The sequence below is a fragment of the Rutidosis leptorrhynchoides genome, chromosome 6 (assembly GCF_046630445.1).
Source record: "Rutidosis leptorrhynchoides isolate AG116_Rl617_1_P2 chromosome 6, CSIRO_AGI_Rlap_v1, whole genome shotgun sequence".
Lineage (NCBI taxonomy): Eukaryota > Viridiplantae > Streptophyta > Magnoliopsida > Asterales > Asteraceae > Rutidosis > Rutidosis leptorrhynchoides.
The window spans coordinates 28,792,222-28,815,912 of NC_092338.1; the positions used below are offsets into that span (position 1 = coordinate 28,792,222).

Here is a 23,691-nt window from a genome sequence, read left to right on the forward strand (position 1 = left end):
ATATAAACAAGTGTCCATATCTATATATATGTAGGTTTATATATATGTATATATATACTATATCGATACATAGATTCATGTATATATATCTATATATAAGCATATATATGTATAAATATGTACATATATATATATATATATATATATATATACATATATATCTATATTTGTGTATATATATATATATATATATGTGTGTGTGTGTGTATATATATATATATACAGATTTTTCAGCTTCTTTTAAGAAACACTACTTATTATGCTAATTAATTATCGTATTCTTTCAGCTTTGCCTTTTGTAACTCTTCCCAGCCCATGCATCTAACATATTAGTAACCCTAAGGCTAATAAATTGTTTGGAAATACAAAGAGTTGTTGTTACATTATAACCTCACCAACCTATTAAGCCCATGCTCACAATACCTATTGTCTATGAAACCTTCAGTAACTTCATCAGGCTACATACTTCACCCTCTCCAAAAAAAAAAAAAAAAAACTTACACAGCCCCAAAATCGTTCATCTAATATGCCTGCAACTGATATTGCATCCTCATCCACCAACATTGCTAAAGGTAGGTCATTTGTTGTTTACATGTTTATGTTTATATTTATATAGTTTCATAATTTTACCTTTGCTTTCTTTTAAAACATGTAAATAGCAGGCAGTGCTCAGTATGTATCCCTTGCAGAACTATTCAATGGTCCTATATCAATTTACTCAGCAACCGTGCATACATCTGATGGTAAAAAACGGATGTTTTGTGGTCTAAAGTTAAATGAAAGATTGTCTCAGGAACCAGGTACTATATCTGCTCTCACCTAACATTAGACTCATCAGCCAATTGTTGTCACTCACTTACATAAGCCACACTCACAGACTTCTTCTGGCAGGAAATCTTCTTTTTAACAGCCATGACCAGGCCCGAACAACTACGCCAACAAGTAAGCCACATGTATAATAATATTTCCCTTCTCCTATTATGCAGTCCAATTCCTAAACTCTATTTACCCCTGTATCAGGTGGATTAACTAGACAGAAACCATGCCATGGTAAAACGGCCATACAGATTGTAGTGACCCGAACTTTTCCATATTTATATATATATTAAATGAAATTTTTATGATTAAGTGTTTCCAACATGTTAAGCAATCAAACTTGTTAAGACTTGATTAATTGAAATAGGTTTCATATAGACAATTGACCACCCAAGTTGACCGGTGATTCACGAATGTTAAAACTTGTAAAAACTATATGATGACATATATATGGTTATATATATAGTTAACATGATATTATGATAAGTAAACATATCATTAAGTATATTAACAATGAACTACATATGTAAAAACAAGACTACTAACTTAATGATTTTGAAACGAGACATATATGTAACGATTATCATTGTAACGACATTTAATGTATATATATCATATTATGAGATATTCGCACATCATAATATCATGATAATATAATAATTTAAAATCTCATTAGATATTATAAACATTGGGTTAACAACATTTAACAAGATCGTTAACCTAAAGGTTTCAAAACAACATTTACATGTAACGACTAACGATGACTTAACGACTCAGTTAAAATGTATATACATGTAGTGTTTTAATATGTACTCATACACTTTTGAAAGACTTCAAGACACTTATCAAAATACTTCTACTTAACAAAAATGCTTACAATTACATCCTCGTTCAGTTTCATCAACAATTCTACTCGTATGCACCCGTATTCGTACTCGTACAATACACAGCTTTTAGATGTATGTACTATTGGTATATACACTCCAATGATCAGCTCTTAGCAGCCCATGTGAGTCACCTAACACATGTGGGAACCATCATTTGGCAACTAGCATGAAATATCTCATAAAATTACAAAAATATGAGTAATCATTCATGACTTATTTACATGAAAACAAAATTACATATCCTTTATATCTAATCCATACACTAACGACCAAAAACACCTACAAACACTTTCATTCTTCAATTTTCTTCATCTAATTGATCTCTCTCAAGTTCTATCTTCAAGTTCTAAGTGTTCTTCATAAATTCTACAAGTTCTAGTTTCATAAAATCAAGAATACTTCCAAGTTTGCTAGCTTACTTCTAACCTGGTAGAGTGATCATCCAACCTCAAGAAATCTTTCTTATTTACAATAAGATATATTTCTAATACAAGGTAATACTCATATTCAAACTTTGATTCAATTTCTATAACTATAACAATCTTATTTCGAGTGGAAATCTTACTTGAACTTGTTTTCGTGTCATGATTCTGCTTCAAGAACTTTCAAGCCATCCAAGGATCCTTTGAAGCTAGATCCATTTTTCTCATTTCCAGTAGTTTTATCTAGAAAACTTGAGGTATTAATGATGTTCATAACATCATTCGATTCATACATATAAAGCTATCTTATTCGAAGGTTTAAACTTGAAATCACTAGAACATAGTTTAGTTAATTCTAAACTTGTTCGCAAATAAAAGTTAATCCTTCTAAATTGACTTTTAAAATCAACTAAACACATTTTCTATATCTATATGATATGCTAACTTAATGATTTAAAACCGGAAAACACGAAAAACACCGTAAAACCGGATATACGCCGTTGTAGTAACACCATGGGCTGTTTTGGGTTTGATAATTAAAAACTATGATAAAATTTGATTTAAAAGTTGTTATTCTGGGAAAATGATTTTTCTTATGAACATGAAACTATATCCAAAAATCATGGTTAAACTCAAAGTGGAAGTATGTTTTTTAAAATGGTCATCAAGATGTCGTTCTTTCGACTGAAATGACTACCTCTTAAAAAATGACTTGTAACTTATATTTCTGACTATAAACCTATATTTTTCTGTTTATATTCATAAAATAGAGTTCAATATGAAACCATAGCAATTTGATTCACTCAAAACGGATTTAAAATGAAGAAGTTATGGGTAAAACAAGATTGGATATTTTTTGATTTTAGTAGCTACGGGAAATATTAACAATTCTATTCAAATCATATCCTAGCTAACTTATATTGTATTATACATTTATTCTAATATATTATGTAATCTTGGGATACCATAGACACGTATGCAAATGTTTTGACATATTATATTGACCCATCTATATATATTATTTGGAACAACCATAGACACTCTATATGCAGTAATGTCGGAGTTAGCTATACAGGGTTGAGGTTGATTCCAAAAAATATATATAGTTTGAGTTGTGATCTAGTCTGAGACTTGTATACACTGGATCGTGGATTGATTCAAGATAATATATATCGATTTATTTCTGTACATCTAATTGTGGACAACTAGTTGTAGGTTACTAACGAGGACAGCCGACTTAATAAACTTAAAATATTAAAACGTATTAAAAATGTTGAAAATATATTTTTAACATACTTTGATATATATATACATATTTGTTATAGGTTCGTGAATCGACCAGTGGCCAAGTCTTACTTCCCGACGAAGTAAAAATCTGTGAAAGTGAGTTATAGTCCCACTTTTAAAATCTAATATTTTTGGGATGAGAATACATGCAGGTTTTATAAATGATTTACAAAATAGACACAAGTACGTGAAACTACATTCTATGGTTGAATTATCGAAATCGAATATGCCCCTTTTTATTAAGTCTGGTAATCTAAGAATTAGGGAACAGACACCCTAATTGACGCGAATCCTAAAGATAGATCTATTGGGCCTAACAAACCCCATCCAAAGTACCGGATGCTTTAGTACTTCGAAATTTATATCATATCCGAAGGGTGTCCCGGAATGATGGGGATATTCTTATATATGCATCTTGTTAATGTCGGTTACCAGGTGTTCACCATATGAATGATTTTTATCTCTATGTATGGGATTTTTATCTCTATTATTTGGAGTCCATGCTTGTATGATATTGTGTAAAAACTGCATTCAAGAAACTTATTTCGTTGTAACATATTTGTATTGTAAACCATTATGTAATAGTCGTGTGTAAACAGGATATTTTAGATTATCATTATTTGATAATCTACGTAAAGCTTTTTAAACCTTTATTGATGAAATAAAGGTTATGGTTTGTTTTAAAATGAATGCAGTCTTTGAAAAACGTCTCATATAGAGGTCAAAACCTCGCAACGAAATCAATTAATATGGAACGTTTTTAATCAATAAGAACGGGACATTTCAGTTGGTATCAGAGCGTTGTTTTTAGAGAACTAGAAAATTTGCATTAGTGTGTCTTATTGAGTTTGTTAGGATGCATTAGTGAGTCTGGACTTCGACCGTATTTTCTTTAAAAATGATTGCTTAACATTTTTGTTGAAAACTATATATTATTAACATGTAAATATTATGTGATATATTAATCTCTTAACGTGTTTGATATTATGTGATAGATGTCTACCTCTAGAACAAGTCCCATTGACTCACCTAATAATAATGAAGAGTCAAATGTAAATTGGAATGATTCGTGGACTGATTCACAAGTTCCTGAAGAGGAACCGGAAGAAGAATCGAAACCGGAAGAAGAATCGGAACCGGAAGAAGAAATAGAACCAGTGGGGGAAATAATAAAATGGTTAAGTAGAAGAAAATCCTCAACCAACCGACCAAAGTTAATTATGGTCAATGGTGTTTCCGCCAAGGAAGCAAAGTATTGGGAGGATTACCAATTCTCCGATGAATCGGATCCCGACAAGGATTCCGATGATGTTATAGAAATTACCCCAACACAATTTAATAAGGCAAAAGAGAACAATAAGGGAAAGGGCATAAAAATAGAGAAATTTGATTCCAAACCCGATGAACTTTATATGTAACGTCAACACCCGTATTTCTTAAGTTGTGACAAAAACCCGGGAACCTCTAAACCACCAGGTTTTTCTAAACCAATGTGGAAAACGATGGCTCGTATTAGGGGAACATCATATATCCCTAGAAAATTTGCAAAATGAACCAAAACCGAAGAAAAAGAAACGAACGATTCGGAATAAGATAGTTGTATTCGTGTGGTGTAATATATGTAATATCGTGTGCTTATGCTTTATGATATACGTAAAAATTGCTTGTATTAATAAGTATTTTTTTTATGAATCTAACTCTTGTCTATTTTACAGTATAAAAACACAAAATGGATAGACAACCCAATATTTTAAGAGACCTACCCGGAGACATGATTGATGAAATCTTGTCTAGAGTCGGTCATAATTCCTCGGCACAACTATTTAAGGCGAGATCAGTTTGTAAGACATTCGAAGAACGTTCCAAGAATGCCTTGGTTTATAAAAGGCTTTCGTTCGAAAGATGGGGGATATCACATTGGGAAATCCATAAGTTACAATGTGTTTATTTTGACGCATATATTGCGGGGAACCCAAATGCTATTTTACGCAATGGGTTAAGAAATTATTTTGACTCAATATATCCGAATATAGGACTTCGTGATTTAGAAAAAGCGGCTAACATGCAACATAAAGAAGCATGTTATGCTTACGGGTTAGTAATGTTCGCTTCTCACCAAAGTGAGAACAAGAACATCGGGCTACAACTATTAAACAAAACGTTCCCACAAGTGACGGAGTCGGTAATTGGGGTAAGAAATGAGGTTTTTAGGTTATTACGAGACTGTTGGTCATTACGAAACCCTCGTCCTTTTGACGACATTACAACATGCTGCCTAGCTAATGGTCATAACGGTTATACCAGTAGAGTATAACGGTCATAACGGTTAGCAAATGGTAAATTAATTTCAGCAGATAATATATGTCGGAATCGAGAAATTAAACTGGTTAGCGAAACATTTAAGATTGACTTGATACCAGTAGAGTTAGGGAGTTTTGGTGTGATAATCGGTATGGATTGGTTGAAAGAAGTGAAAGCAGAGATCGTTTGTTACAAAAATGCAATTCGCATTATACGAGAAAAAGGAAAACCCTTAATGGTGTACGGAGAAAAGAGCAACACGAAGCTACATATTATTAGTAATTTGAAGGCACAAAAACTAATAAGAAAAGGTTGATATGCTGTTCTAGCACACGTCGAGAAAGTACAAACTGAAGAAAAGAGCATCAATGATGTTCCCGTCGCAAAAGAATTTCCCGATGTATTTCCGAAAGAATTATCGGGATTACCCCCACATCGATCCGTTGAATTTCAAATAGATCTTGTACCAGGAGCGGCACCAATAGCTCATGCTCCTTACAGACTCGTACCCAGCGAGATGAAAGAACTGCAAAGCCAATTACAAGAACTTTTAGAGCGTGGTTTCATTCGACCAAGCACATCACCGTGGAGAGCTCCTGTTTTGTTTGTCAAGAAGAAAGATGGTACATTCAGGTTGTGTATCGACTACCGAGAGTTGAACAAACTTACCATCAAGAACCTCTACCCACTACCGAGAATCGACGACTTATTTGATCAAATACAAGGCTCGTCTGTTTATTCAAAGATTGACTTACGTTCCGGATATCATCAAATGCGGGTGAAAGAAGATGATATTCCAAAGACTGCTTTCAGAACACGTTACGGTCATTACGAGTTTATGGTCATGCCGTTTAGTTTAACTAATGCGCCAGCTGTGTTCATGGACCTTATGAATCGAGTATGTGGACCATACCTTGACAAGTTTGTCATTGTTTTCATTGATGACATACTTATTTACTCAAAGAATGACCAAGAACACGGTGAACATTTGAGAAAGGTGTTAGAAGTATTGAGAAAGGAAGAATTGTACGCTAAGTTTTCAAAGTGTGCATTTTGGTTGGAAGAAGTTCAATTCCTCGGTCACATAGTGAACAAAGAAGGTATTAAGGTGGATCCGGCAAAGATAGAAACCGTTGAAAAGTGGGAAACCCCAAAAACTCCGAAACACATACGCCAATTTTTAGGACTAGCTGGTTACTACAGAAGGTTCATCCAAGACTTTTCCAGAATAGCAAAACCCTTGACTGCATTAACGCATAAAGGGAAAAAATTTGAATGGAAGGATGAACAAGAGAAAACGTTTCAGTTATTGGAGAAAAAGCTAACTACGGCACCTATATTGTCATTGCCTGAAGGGAATGATGATTTTGTGATTTATTGTGACGCATCAAAGCAAGGTCTCGGTTGTGTATTAATGCAACGAACGAAAGTAATTGCTTATGCGTCTAGACAATTGAAGATTCATGAACAAAATTATACGACGCATGATTTGGAATTAGGCGCGGTTGTTTTTGCATTAAAGACTTGGAGGCACTACTTATATGGGGTCAAAAGTATTATATATACCGACCACAAAAGTCTTCAACACATATTTAATCAGAAACAACTGAATATGAGGCAGCGTAGGTGGATTGAATTGCTGAATGATTAAGACTTTGAGATTCGTTACCACCCGGGGAAGGCAAATGTGGTAGCCGACGCCTTGAGCAGGAAGGACAGAGAACCCATTCGAGTAAAATCTATGAATATAATGATTCACAATAACCTTACTACTCAAATAAAGGAGGCGCAACAAGGAGTTTTAAAAGAGGGAAATTTAAAGGATGAAATACCCAAAGGATCGGAGAAGCATCTTAATATTCGGGAAGACGGAACCCGGTATAGGGCTGAAAGGATTTGGGTACCAAAATTTGGAGATATGAGAGAAATGGTACTTAGAGAAGCTCATAAAACCAGATACTCAATACAAGGCGTTGTTCGATTTGGTAAACGAGGGAAATTAAATCCAAGGTATATTGGACCATTCAAGATTATTGATCGTGTCGGACTAGTAGCTTACCGACCTGAGTTACCTCAACAACTCGCTGCTGTATATAACACTTTCCATGTCTCGAATTTGAAGAAATGTTTTGCTAAAGAAGATCTCACTATTTCGTTAGATGAAATCCAAATCAACGAAAAACTTCAATTCATCGAAGAACCCGTCGAAATAATGGATCGTGAGGTTAAAAGACTTAAGCAAAACAAGATACCAATTGTTAAGGTTCGATGGAATGCTCGTAGAGGACCCGAGTTCACCTGGGAACAAGAAGATCAGATGAAGAAGAAATACCCGCATTTATTTCCAGAAGAGACGTCAATACCTCCAACTGCTTAAAATTTCGGGACGAAATTTATTTAACGGGTCGGTACTGTAGTGACCCGAACTTTTACATGTTTATATATATATTAAACGAAATTTTTATGATTAAGTTTTTCCAACATGTTAAGCAATCAAACTTGTTAAGACTTGATTAATTGAAATAGGTTTCATATAGACAATTGACCACCCAAGTTGACCGGTGATTCACGAACGTTAAAACTTGTAAAAACTATATGATGACATATATATGGTTATATATATAGTTAACATGATATTATGATAAGTAAACATATCATTAAGTATATTAACAATGAACTACATATGTAAAAACAAGACTACTAACTTAATGATTTTGAAACGAGACATATATGTAACGATTATCGTTGTAACGACATTTAATGTATATATATCATATTAAGAGATATTCGTACATCATAATATCATGATAATATAATAATTTGGCAACTAGCATGAAATATCTCATAAAATTACAAAAATATTAGTAATCATTCATGACTTATTTACATGAAAACAAAATTACATATCCTTTATATCTAATCCATACACCAACGACCAAAAATACCTACAAACAATTTCATTCTTCAATTTTCTTCATCTAATTGATCTCTCTCAAGTTCTATCTTCAAGTTCTAAGTGTTCTTCATAAATTCTACAAGTTCTAGTTTCATAAAATCAAGAATACTTCCAAGTTTGCTAGCTTACTTCTAATCTGCTAGAGTGATCATCCAACCTCAAGAAATCTTTCTTATTTATAGTAAGATATATTTCTAATACAAGGTAATACTCATATTCAAACTTTGATTCAATTTCTATAACTATAACAATCTTATTTCGAGTGAAAATCTTACTTGAACTTGTTTTCGTGTCATGATTCTGCTTCAAGAACTTTCAAGCCATCCAAGGATCCTTTGAAGCTAGATCCATTTTTCTCATTTCCGATAGTTTTATCCAGAAAACTTGAGGTAGTAATGATGTTCATAACATCATTCGATTCATACATATAAAGCTATCTTATTCGAAGGTTTAAACTTGAAATCACTAGAACATAGTTTAGTTAATTCTAAACTTGTTCGCAAACAAAAGTTAATCCTTCTAACTTGACTTTTAAAATCAACTAAACACATGTTCTATATCTATATGATATGCTAACTTAATGATTTAAAATCAGAAAACACAAAAAACACCGTAAAACCGGATATACGCCGTTGTAGTAACACCGTGGGCTGTTTTGGGTTTGATAATTAAAAACTATGATAAACTTTGATTTAAAAGTTGTCCTTCTAGGAAAATGATTTTTCTTATGAACATGAAACTATATCCAAAAATCATGGTTAAACTCAAAGTGGAAGTATGTTTTTTAAAATGGTCATCAAGACGTCGTTCTTTCGACTGAAATGACTACCTCTTACAAAAATGACTTGTAACTTATATTTCTGACTATAAACCTATACTGTTTCTGTTTAGATTCATAAAATAGAGTTCAATATGAAACCATAGCAATTTAATTCACTCAAAACGGATTTAAAATGAAGAAGTTATGGGTAAAACAAGATTGGATATTTTTTGATTTTAGTAGCTACGGGAAATATTAACAATTCTATACAAATCATATCCTAGCTAACTTATATTGTATTATACATGTATTCTAATATATTATGTAATCTTGGGATACCATAGACACGTATGCAAATGTTTTGACTTATCATATCGACCCATCTATATATATTATTTGGAACAACCATAGACACTCTATATGCAGTAATGTCGGAGTTAGCTATACAGGGTTGAGGTTGATTCCAAAAAATATATATAGTTTGAGTTGTGATCTAGCCTGAGACTTGTATACACTGGGTCGTGGATTGATTCAAGATAATATACATCGATTTATTTCTGTACATCTAATTGTGGACAACTAGTTGTAGGTTACTAACGAGGACAGCTCACTTAATAAACTTAAAACATTAAAACGTATTAAAAATGTTGAAAATATATTTTGAACATACTTTGATATATATGTACATATTTGTTATAGGTTCGTGAATCGACCAGTGGCCAAGTCTTACTTCCCGACGAAGTAAAAATATGTGAAAGTGAGTTATAGTCCCACTTTTAAAATCTAATATTTTTGGGATGAGAATACATGCAGGTTTTATAAATGATTTACAAAATAGACACAAGTACGTGAAACTACATTCTATGGTTGAATTATCGAAATCGAATATGCCCCTTTTTATTAAGTCTGGTAATCTAAGAATTAGGGAACAGACACCCTAATTGACGCGAATCCTAAATATAGATCTATTGGGCCTAACAAACCCCATCCAAAGTACCGGATGCTTAAGTACTTCGAAATTTATATCATATCCGAAGAGTGTCCCGGAATGATGGGGATATTCTAATATATGCATCTTGTTAATGTCGGTTACCAGGTGTTCACCATATGAATGATTTTTATCTCTATGTATGGAATGTATATGAAATCTTGTGGTCTATTGTTACGATTTGATATATATAGGTTAAACCTATAACTCACCAACATTTTTGTTGACGTTTTAAGCATGTTTATTCTCAGGTGATTATTAAGAGCTTTCGCTGTCGCATACTTAAATAAGGACAAGATTTGGAGTCCATGCTTGTATGATATTGTGTAAAAACTGCATTCAAGAAACTTATTTCGTTGTAACATATTTGTATTGTAAACCATTATGTAATAGTCGTGTGTAAACAGGATATTTTAGATTATCATTATTTGATAATCTACGTAAAGCTTTTTAAACCTTTATTGATGAAATAAAGGTTATGGTTTGTTTTAAAATGAATGCAGTCTTTGAAAAACGTCTCATATAGAGGTCAAAACCTCGCAACGAAATCAATTAATATGGAACGTTTTTAATCAATAAGAACGGGACATTTCACAGATCGCGTTGAATTCATCAGGTACTTATTCGGCTGTCTAAGTACTTATTAATTACACAGTTTGCTTTGAGTGGCTATTTGAACATCGTGCTTAGGCTGTCTGAACATTGAAACCTGTTTGTTACGCTTTGGCCACTACTTCGTCATCTAAAACTTTGTTGTGTGCATTTTTTAGGCTCAAGTATGTATTATTATAACCACGGACCACCAACGCATAGATGTCGCAACTGTGATGCTACAATGTGGTATGAAGAAAGGAACAATAAACCCAAGAACACAAGAAACCCCCCCCCTTCTCGATGTGCTGCCAAAATGGTAAAGTCTTGCTTCCGAAATTGAAGGAGCCTCCTGCACTGTTAAAAACACTGCTTGAATACAATGAACCCGCGGGCGCAAAATTCCGAGAACAAACCGAGAACAAATACGGATTTATAATAGCATGTTTTCTTTCACGTCATTCGGTGCCAAAATCGACCACTCTGTCAACCGGGGCCGGGGTCCTTATACATTTAGAATCAGTGGTCAGACATACCATAAAATAGGCTCGCTATTACCAGAAGAAGGAGGTCGACCAAAATATGCACAAATTTATTTTCATGACACCCAAAATGAGGTAAAAAACCGCATGTCCGCCTTTCTGGAAGCTGATTCAAGAACCTCGCTTGACGAAGCACTTACGAATAACCTGATTATCATGCTTGATGAATCAAGTGCCGTTGCACAAGCCTTTCGTATGGCACGCGATTGGTCAAGTAACAATGCAATGTCAGATTGTGATCTCCGTCTACTCGCGAAGGTAACGACCTCACGGCAATATAATACGCCTAATGTCGCTGAAGTTGCTGCGTTAATTACTGGGGACTTTGGCCACTGTAACTCAACACGGGATATCATTGTTAAAAAAAAAATTACGCCCCACATCGCATATCTGAACTACACCAGTTATATATGGCATTGCAATACCCATTGCTATTTTCATATGGGGAAACCGGTTACCATAAGGAGATACCATATCACACGAATAGTGGCAAAAGGCAAACAACCCGCAGTCACGTCACCATGAGAGAATACTACTGTTACAGAATTCAGCAATGGGAAAGTGAGGAGACAACGATTCTTAGAGGTGGCCTACTATTCTAGCAATACTTGGTTGACGCTTATACAGCTATTGAAGAACAAAGGCTGAAGTGGCTCAGACACAACCAAAATGAGCTACGCCTAGAACTTTACAACAACGTTTGTGATGCTGTTACACGGGGAGATACATCAGCCACTTCAATTGGGAAACGAATTATTCTACCATCTTCGCACACAGGAAGCCCACGCTACATGGTTCAAAACTACCAGGATGCAATGGCTTTATGCCGGGAATATGATAACCTCAATTTGTTTATCACTTTCACTTCCAACCCTCGATGGCCCGAGATTGATATGATGATCTCCTATATCGCTGGTCAAAAATCGACCGACCGACCTGACATTGTTTCTCGAGTATTTAAACAGAAACTTGACGGGCTGATGACTGACATAATGAAAACACAAATATTTGGAACATGACAAGCCGGTACTTTTTCCACCTGCTTTCATCTATTATATTATACTTATTCCCGATATGGTTATGAAAATGTACACAGACATAACACTATACCAACCCAGTTTCTATTATACTAGTAACATCCTGACATTTTTTAAACGCAATTCTATTGTTACAGGTATATATATCATTGAATTCCAGAAACGGGGCCTGCCACATGTACATATGCTAATATGGTTGATCACTACTCACAAATGTAAGACACCGGCTGCCATTGATGACATCATCACAGCTGAGATCCCATCTGAAAAAGACGATCCGGAGGGGTTTCGGGCTGTTACTGAGTACATGCTACACGGCCCTTGCGGTGGCCTCCACATGAACGCTCCGTGCATTATTGATAGGCAATGTTCCAAGCATTTCCCCAAACCCTATTATGCAGAAACCACAATTGACGAGGATGGATATGCTAACTATAGGAGACGAAACAATGGTGTCAGGTTTACTAAAAACAACACCTCACTTGACAACGGCTCCGTTGTCCCCTACAACAGGTACCTGTTACTAAAATACAACGCCCATATCAACGTTGAGTGGTGTAATCGATCTCGGGCAATCAAATATTTATTCATGTATTTAAACTAGGGCCCTGATCGAGCAACAATAGTCATCCAAGAAAATATGATTCCTGGTGATGATGCCAGTGGAGACAAGGTTATTGACGTTGACGAGATAAGGAATTATTTAGATTGTCGTTATTTATCTCCATGCGAGGCTGTTTGGAGGCTGTTTTCCTTTGACATCCACTATTCTAAACCATCAGTCATTAAGTTGTCTTATCACCTCCCAAACCAGCAATCGATAACTCTCCATGACTCACAAAAGCTACCTGCACTTTTACGAAGGGAAAGTATTAAAGAAACGATGTTCACACAATGGTTTGAACTAAACAAGGAAGATGACTTTGCACGTACACTGACTTATGCAAAAATCCCTACACATTATGTATGGAATCGAGATGCTAAAATGTGGAGCCCGAGAAAACTTCGAACCTGCATCGGTCGCATTGTCTACTCAAATCCTGCATCGGGGGAACGTTACTACCTTCGTATGTTACTAAACATAGTTAAGGGCCCCCGCTCTTTTGAAGACCTACGTACTGTGAACGGTGTTTTACACCCAACATTTAAAGACGCTTGCTTTGCCTATGGGTTAGTGAATGATGACAAGGAATGGACTGAGGCTATCTCAGAAGCAAAAATATGGGCTACGGGTTCACAGCTTCGCGAGTTATTCGTTACTATGTTACTCTTTTGCAACGTAAGTAAACCACTACAACTATGGGAATCAAGTTGGGAGGCTTTATCGGAGGACATCTTGCATAAAAGAAGGAAATTATTTAACTTTCCTGATCTAATCCTAACCGAGGCACAAATTAAAAATTATTGTTTATTGGAATTACAAGGCTTATTAAATAGAAATGGAAAGTCCCTGGATGATTACCCCGACCTACCACAACCCGACCCATCTATTCTAACACAAATGGACAACCGCCTAATTCGAGAAGAGCTAAACCACAATATAAAAGAAATGCATTTACTCCATGAGAACCTCTTCAGCTCACTCAACCCAGAATAACTATCAATATACCAAAGGGTTATACATGCAGTTACCCAAAAAAAGGAGGACTTTTTTTCTTATACGGTCCCGGAGGTACGGGGAAAACATTCCTATACAACACCATTCTCGCAAAATTGAGATCAGAAAGTTTAATTGTTCTTGCAGTTGCATCGTCAGGTACGTGTATTATTCATCCAGTTATTAATCTTCACAATATTATTCAGATTTTACACAAACAGGCCCTTTCATTTCGTGCACAAGTTACATCACATCTGACCTGTAAACCACAGGTATTGCGTTACTGCTATTACCCGGCGGGCGGACTGCCCATAGCCGATTTGTGATCCCCCTGGAACTAATGGAGAATAGTACATGTGGCATTAAACAAAAGACGCACCTTGCAGCACTTATCCAAGAGGCCAGATTAATTATTTGGGATGAGGCTCCAATGACCCAACGATTCGCTTTCAAAGCGTTAGACAAAACTTTAAGAGATATTTTGGGTGCTAAAGATGATGCAAATAGATTAAAGTTATTTGGTGGTATGCCTATTTTATTGGGAGGTGACTTCAGACAAATACTCCCCGTAGTAACGAAAGGCAAGAGACAAGAAGTAGTTCATGTGTGTATTAATAGATCAGATTTATGGCAACATTGTGAATTGCATACGCTTTCACGTATTATGAGGGTCAACGAATGCACAGCCGATGGTCATGTTGATGCCCGTAAACACGAATTCAATAAATGGGTCCTCAATGTAGGTGAAGGTAAGGTCCCCGCATTGTGTAAAGACGGTGAGGATGAACTAACATGGATACAGATACCCGATGAATTCATTATAAAATCTGACAGACCCCCAATTGAAGCAATCGTGGACACCATATTTCCAAATTTCATCAACAAGCAAGAAGATGAAGACTATTTGCGTGAAAGAGCTATTTTGACACCTCGGAATGATGATGCTGATGAAATCAACAAGCATATGTTCAAGAAATTGCAGGGTGCAAAGATGACATTCAAAAGCTCGGATGAAATTTGCAAGAGCTCAACTGACAACATCGACCAACACTGTTCATATCCGGTTGAATTCTTAAACAAGCTAAATTTTCTGGGCGTTCCTCCTCACAAACTTAAACTAAAACTAGGCCAGCCAATAATGCTTTTACGAAATCTCAGTCCTAGCACAGGCATGTGTAATGGAACACGCCTCATCATAACCGACTTTAACAAGTTCGTACTTCAAGCTAGAATCATCACTGGATCACATGTAGGGAAAATGGTAATAATACCTAGAATTGTCCTTACTTCAACAGAAAAAAATGGCCCTTTGTAATGCAACGAATACAATTCCCAGTGCGTCCATGTTATGCGATGACGATAAACAAAAGTCAAGGGCAATCGTTGAAATTGGTCGGCCTATATCTCCCTAAACCTGTATTCAGCCATGGTCAATTATACGTAGCTCTCTCGCGAGTAACCGATCCCGATGGCCTGAAAATCGTGCTGGTCAATGATAGTGCTGACTGTTTTAAGAATCACACTAGAAATGTCGTGTACAAGGAAACCTTCGTCAACTTACACCACAATATATAGCGGTAATACTAAACCCTTATTATCATCCAACTGTTATCTCAGTTTATCATCATCTTATATTTCTTTATTATTATTATTAGTATTAATAAATTTTCTAATCATTTAATTATTTAGTAATTATTATATAATAGATAAGGAGAAATAATTTTTTTAACTTTTAAAACATTAAATTATAAGGTATTAAATTATAAGGTTTTAGTAATTATTATAGAATCCCGTGATTTTCTGAAAGGCTTTAGCTACATATGAGGTAAATTCGTCTTCTAAAAGGCTTTAGTTGCATCATGGAATCATTCAACAAAGTCGTTTCATAAAAAACACTTCTAAAAAAGTTTTACGCAAATTCTGAATACATTCAGAAATTTGTCGAACCATTTGACCCGTTTAATATTTGTTAGTTGCTAAAACTATTCATAAAAACTCTTTATGTGTGATTTTGATGTCTGGAAGTATACTCCTAGATCACTGGTGTTGTAATCAGTCTGGTGTATAGCAGGTGTTGGAGTTACTTTTGGCTTTTTCTGTTTTTGTATTTAAATTTTGGATGTGATCATGAAATTCTGTGTCAAGATGCAAGGAACTTTGTCAATAGCAGTATAGAATATTAAGGAAGGTGTACCAAATATAAAGAATGGAGGAGTAATTTCAAAATTGTTCAGTAGCAGGTTAAAGAAAGATGCGTCTTGCATCATGTTGAAATTGTAATGCATTGATGTAATCTAAGGTGTCAATATGGGTTCACTGCTGGTGGGCCTTTTGGTTAAATAATTGTAAGGCTTCATGCCTTTATTAACAACCTATAATTCATATAATTGTGAAGCTGCCTCATTATAGAATGCCAGTTGAGAAAACAACTGTTTGTTTAAATTTTCATGTTTCAGATTCTCACTAAATTTACTTACTTTCGTCTCTTGGCTATATTCGTTATGCAGGAAACTGTTACCTTCAACCTATCGTGGCCAATAATAGTGATTTTAGGAGCGTGCCTATCTCTTAAAAAGGTATGAGGTCACCAGTAATGGGTGGTTCAGTGACTACATTCATACTCTCTAGACCCATCCAAAAAACTATTAAAAAAGGTTGATAAAATCATGTTTCTATGCTGACCAAACTTTCGACCCAACCACTGATCCATGACCTGGTATGTGCTGGTTATTTTGGGATACACATGAGGATGTAACCACTACATTGCTGCATCCACTTTGTCAGACAACTATGCCCATACATTTGAGTGCAGAAAATGTTAACTGTAATGTACTTTCATTTGAGCTTAAAAAAATTAATGAAACCTCCCATTAACTGCAGGTTGTGGCGTTTATTACCATTGCAGCTTCCTAACCATGTCTCTCCTCTATCAGGTTTATTCAAACACACAGGTTTTGTTACAGTTGTAATGTTTCAAATGCGGTGTAGATTCCATCCCAACTGTATAAGCAGGCCAGGAAAAAAAAAAACAAACAAACCCCTCCACTGTCTCCCACGAACCCTGATTTTTATTGCTTTCCATGTTCACATAATATTCGCTGTCTTCGATCCATTGTAGTTTTAACAACTAACTCACCGCAGTTCGGCTCCTTTTGAACAGGAAGAATCGAGCCCTCCACAAGATCGTTAGAGCCACGTACTGAAGCCTACAACATTGGTTCAACATAATAATCACTCAATTGATTCCACATTTATAGCACGTTCCTTCCAAATGTTCATTACACACTTATGTTTAGTCATGTGTATTCGTATTTCCTTAACAATTAGTACATTAGCATTGCCCTCTCTAAACTATATTTTCGGGTAATTAGGACTTTAGCACAGGGTTCAGAGTTAACCCACTTTTGGGCGTAACATACGCTTCTTAAAATGATGCCAAACATGTATCGAACCCCAATTCAAACAATGCCGCATTCAAGCACCATACAACGATCATTACCATCTTCGTGCAACGCACGGGCAATACACCTAGTTATTATTAAAGAGTGAGTTCATATAATGAAGTTATTAATGGGTAAGTCATATAAATTGACTTAGCTTTCGAGTATTGAACTTGGTGGCAATTAACTGTGTAATTAGAAAATTATTTGTTTGTAAGAATCAAAATTATCAAATAGTTATATAAATATCTTTTAACAAATTCGTGATTTAACAGGTCTATTAACTAGTATATCACTATTCACTACTTCCTCTATCTCGATTTTTTTTCTTTCTTTCTTTTTTTTTTTTTTTTTTTTTTTTTTTTGAGAAAAGCAAGATAATTTATTAATAATAAAAGAAATGTTAATACAATGCATGCTGCATGAGAATATGCAGCGATATTCAACCTCAACAACTATACACACGAGTACATTAGACTAAATGAGACGTTAGCTAATTTTCTTTATATTTCTTGATCTTTATAGTTTGAAAAATTACTTTCACCAACTTTGCCACATCAATACCCGTGGATGGTTGCAAAATTATTTTCAACAACTTTGACATAAGCTTTTATATGTGAAACATTACCTATGTATAATTCGGAAAATTTACTTTCACCAACTTTATCACATCAATAATGTATCATTTTTTTTTTTGACGACAAAATTCATTAAGCCAAAAAACACATCCCTAACGAGCAGCTAGGAGAGGGTATTCTACCTACTTAAATAATTAAAAATGAACATGAAACCTATCAAGCGTCCTTCATCAACCTCACCCTAGACAAGTCCTTCCATTTTAACGAGCAATAACCTTAAACCGGACCGTAAAAAAAATTGTGGGAACTGAGTTTCCCGTAGCCTCTAACTTCGCGCTTAAACAATCTGTTATTGCGCTTTTGTCAACTAAAATATGTATAATCATTTTCTCATCACTTATAGTCGTTGTTCTTTGATCAATCGAACACCAATATCCGGCCCACGAGAGACGCTGAACAACCATTATAGGATGTTGATCGAACACCGAACCACTACTCGTGGTACTCTTATCAATTAAATATGATGTTAGTCTTATAATTAATCTCTGTTACAAAACTAATTATTGATTTTTTTTTATTTTTTTTTTATCTTATCTAACGTTTGGACTAGTTTAGTTCATACCGACAAATCTTGGAGATGAAGATTCAACATAAGATTTTAATGTTTCGTGATATCAGCCTATCAGGCACGGTAACATCAATTTGATAATGACTTTTGCTTTATGGTCTTTCTCTAATTATAATTGTTTACATTAAGATTAATTTATTAATAATAATTAATAATTAATATTATACGGACTAGTATAGTATATTAGTGCACCACTTACTCTTGTTTATCTTAATAATAATTGTCTTTGTCAATGACGTGCCATTGGCTTAACTAGGATTACATTACTCATCATCACTTAAACAAATCTAATCCACTCCATTAATTCTAAACTTTCACAGTTAGCACTTTAACCCCTCAAAGTTTTTAATTTATTTTTTAAATTTCCATCTAAATATTCGCTAACAGCACGAGAAGTGGTGAGTGTGTCTTCGACAACATATATACACTACTACAAAAGCGCTTTAGAAACCGGTTTTGAAGGCTTTCGGAACCGATTTTCAAACCAATTTCTAAAAGGGATGTGTGTATTAGATTACAAGAACAGTGTCAGCGGAAAAATGAAGAGCGAGTTTATAGAGATTAACATTATTATTACTAATTTCTTTTTAGATAATTAATAAATTGAAACAAATCATATGGCAATATAAATTAGAAGTTTGATAGTGTACCCTACCTTCGGGTTGTGACCGATGATACCTCTGTGTAGAAAAATCATTACGAAAGAAAAATATTGAACATCGGACCACGAAGACATCCATACCTACAATGCCCGAAGATATTAAGTCCAATTCTCAACTAGCCTCGTTCAAAGGAAAAAGGGCGGGAAAACTCCTCTCATCTTTGTCGCCCATATGTCTAAAATGTGGAAGGGAGCAACCTTGCTTTCCAAATGTGTAAGTGGAAATTTTAGGAAAGTCAACTAACCCCTCCACACTTTCATCGAGAACATGCTAAAACCTAAAGGAGACTGTTCTCCTACAAATGGAGGAGTATAAGCTATGGAAAGGATATGCTATCATATCCACTCACATGATATGCACACATACAGTTCTTTATCTTCTGGTGGCGTAAACTAAGACCAATCTTGCTACTTTCGGGAATCGGCAACAAGAGGTTCAATCCTTTCTCACTCACCTTTTTTTATCTACCTTCATGGTTAGAATCATGTACATTTATCTCTTCGATAAGGTGCAGCGTGTAATGACCCGCCTTTTTCCGTTAATTTAATTTAACGTCGTCTTTTTTTTTTAGATAATACCTTTCGTTATATAAATTTGTATCTTCCGTTAACTAATGTTCTTAATATTCCCGTTATGTAATTATAATATCTCCCGTTTACTCTCGCGTATTTAAAATAATTCGTTTGGTTAATTCACGCACCCGCTTTAAACTCGAGGGACTGAAATTGCCAAGTGAGCAAACTAGTTGACTAGGTCAACTAGTCAACCCACCTCCCACTTACTTCCATTTTCCCTCCCATTCACCATTATCTTTTCTTTTTCGTTTTTCTTTCTTTTTTTACTAGCAACAAGAACCCATTTTTCTCCATCAACACTAAATCATCATCTAAATCATTTCAAGGAAGCTTACAATAAAACGATTTGTACTTTTAGAATCCTCTCTTCATCCTCTACGTTTTGATACTAATCTCATCTCTTTTGGGTAACTTTCTAAAAACTCTAGATTTCATGTTCTTAGTGTTTTTGACTTGAAATGGTGTTAATTAGTGTCTATGGCTCAAGTCTAACATGAACATGTATTTGGGTTGCTCGATTTGTTTGTTTTGAGTAACTAGCTTGAATATGAAAAATGAGTTAGTTTAATCTTTGATTTTGATTGATTAAATGTTGTTAGATGTTAAACCTTATGTGTTAAAAAGTGATACTAGCATCATTAGCTTCGTTTTGGTATGTTGGATGACATGAAAACCTTACATTAACATGATTAGTGATTTTATGATTTTTGGTTAGGGTTTGGTAGCCTTGAATGTGAATTTTGATGCATTAAATGCTTTGAAATGTTGTTTGTAAGTATTTAGTAGTATTATATGCGTAATTACCTACGAAATGGCGTATTATATGTGTGTATTAAGTTCCCAAATCATCTTATGCATTTTATGAACTTGAAACTTTGAAAACGAACTTTTAATGATCACTCGACGAGATTTCGGTTATTGTAAATGATGTTTTTGGTTGATGAAATGTGTTTAGTTGTATTCCTTGTTAAATTACCTTTCCAATGATATAAGATACGTGTTTTGAATGTTTACGGTTCATTAGTTGTGTTTGAAAGAAGCTTGGTTCGTGCACTTGAAAATTCAGCAACATCACCTGAAACCAGGTGCCTTGCTATAGCGAGCCCTGGTGTGCACAAAATCTCGCTATAGCGAGAATATTTCTGTCCCAATTTTTTTTTATTTTTACAATTTCGTTCCCGCTTACTCGCAACTCCGTTTAACGTGAAATTTTGCCAACATGCGTATATATGATTACGTTTTTATGTGTAATGGTCAGAAACCCGGCCCGACCCTGTTGACTTTGACTTTGACAAAGTTTGACTTTTAGTCAAACTTAACCAAACAATTATGCAATCGTTCTAACATGCTTTTATACTTATATCTTGCATGAAACTTGACAATTTGACTCACATGCTATATTAATCAAGTCGTAACGAGCCATAAGACTAATTGAACACATTTCACCCGACCTCGTGTCGTAACCGGTAATTGATACAACTTATTTGTTTAGGTCAAGGTTAAGCAACATTCATTGCACAACGTTTAATTACAAGTACTTTGGCATGCAACTACGGTGAGATCATTGTCCCACCTTTTCAACAAATTTTACTCTTTAAATTATGGGATGAGAAACATATACGTATCATATTTTATGCTTTGAACACAAGTACGAAAACAAACATTTCACGTGGGGTTAGAACAAAAATGCCTGAATTCAATTATCATTAGTTACACTTGCAGGGTGTAAACGTGAACTTATGTTGTGTGGATCCATACGGGCTTGACAAGCCCTCATTCGGACGGTTTGCTACCGTTAGCGGATGAAATATATTTTCGAGTATATAATGTAGGTTCTAACACTATGATAACGGGGTTCGTAAACAGTTAAGTTTTGATAATTGGGTGCTCTACAAACGTACAACAACTTTGGAATGCAAACGATTTGATAATCAACTATACAAAATCTCGTGGTTAAAAAAAAACGTTTACAAATACACCTATGATTTCACTAATTTTTTTCGTTGAAAGTTTTCTATATGTTTCTCAAGTTCATACTTGGCTACCTGATACATGCTTCCGCATACTTTGATTACTTGCTTGGGGTCAAGCATACATGCATACGCTAGTGATAGCACCTTTGGATTCAAACTTAAAGCATACATACTTACTCTATTTATAGCAATCGTGATTTTCAACTTATATTATGGCGCAAGTTATTTCATTTATACTTTATAACTTTTGTAAACTTATACATGTTGTCAAACCGTTTGGTTTACTTAAAACATTGCAAGTCATATATGTTTCAAATGAATGCGACATAATTTTGGTCAAACGCGTCTCATTTAGGGACTATGACCACGTAACGGGACCTAAGTTAACGGCACCGTCAATGGTGATTTTGACGGGTCGTCATAGATGGTATCAGAGCGTTGGTTGTAGGGAACTAGGATATGCATTAGTGTGTCTGACAGAGTCGTTAGGACGCATTAGTGAATCTAGACTACAACCGGGTAGTTAACCATTGCATTCTGACTTGCATTTGCTATAGATAGCACTTACTTGACTACTTGTGCATTTATACTTGAATCTTTCTTAGGCGAACTTCTTAATGGTACCAAATTTTCCTTATGCGAACTCGTACTCTGCCACTTTCTGGTAACACGCGTAAATTCAAGATTCATACACGTAAGGATGATGACGACTTCATTAGTTATACTAGTTCGGGAACTCTGTCTCCTCGTTTGTTATTCGCCACCGTCTCAGCTCACTATCCACGAGTGCTGTGAAGTTTCCACCACCATGGCAATCACTAATCACTACCGATGTTACACCGGCGTTCTTCACTATATACTACTTCTTGTTACTACCACCACTACTCGTTATCATAATTCGATACTCCTTTCGTACCTAAAGACATTATTGTTTGACTTGAACCGCATTGACGTGAACAATCATTTATACACTTCCCTCGGGAAATGCTTCTTCAATAGTTGTACTAATTCTTTCGATTCAATATGAGTCACGTTAGAGACGTCGTTACACTTTGTTCATTTTAAAACTTTACAATCACACGAACTTAGTTCTATGGAGTAATGTCAAAGGAACCGTTCATACCGATTATAAACGATTCACAATAGTTGATTTCATTTCGAGGTATTTGACCTCTATATGATACATTTTACAAACATTGCATTCGTTTTTAAAAGAAAAACTTTCTTTACATCGAAAGTGGACTGCATGCATACCATTTCAATACTTCCAATTATAATTGACTTAATAATAATCTTGATGAACTCAACGACTCGAATGCAACGTCTTTTGAAATATGTCATGAATGACTCCAAGTAATATCTCTAAAATGAGCAAATGCACAGCGGAAGATTTCTTTCATACCTGAGAATAAACATGCTTTCAAGTGTCAACCAAAAGGTTGGTGAGTTCATAGGTTTATCGTAAGCAATAAAATTCATCATTTTGATAGACCAAAAGATTTAAATATAGTACACCTATCTCGTGTACAAAACCATTTTTCATAATGCTTAGCAGAGTAGGTTCGTATCCTTTTCTCCCCCGTAGGTTGCCTCGTGAATTTTTAATAACCGTACACATATCTCGTGCACAAAAATAACATACACATAACCT

The 23,691-nt window shown here is 34.9% G+C and overlaps 1 protein-coding gene across 1 annotated transcript in view; it reads left to right on the forward strand.

The window, feature by feature from the left end:
* The first annotated feature begins 526 nt into the window (after positions 1-526).
* The window catches only part of LOC139853512 (uncharacterized), a 30,724-nt gene continuing 7,559 nt past the window's right edge, over positions 527-23,691 (forward strand). Inside the window, exons 1-9 of the mRNA XM_071842903.1 lie at positions 527-572; positions 663-800; positions 11,555-11,884; positions 12,178-12,503; positions 12,808-13,083; positions 13,192-13,866; positions 14,166-14,343; positions 14,457-15,445; positions 16,641-16,760. Coding sequence (XP_071699004.1) covers positions 527-572; positions 663-800; positions 11,555-11,884; positions 12,178-12,503; positions 12,808-13,083; positions 13,192-13,866; positions 14,166-14,343; positions 14,457-15,445; positions 16,641-16,760 — 3,078 coding nt within the window. The remainder of the gene's footprint in view (positions 573-662; positions 801-11,554; positions 11,885-12,177; positions 12,504-12,807; positions 13,084-13,191; positions 13,867-14,165; positions 14,344-14,456; positions 15,446-16,640; positions 16,761-23,691) is intronic.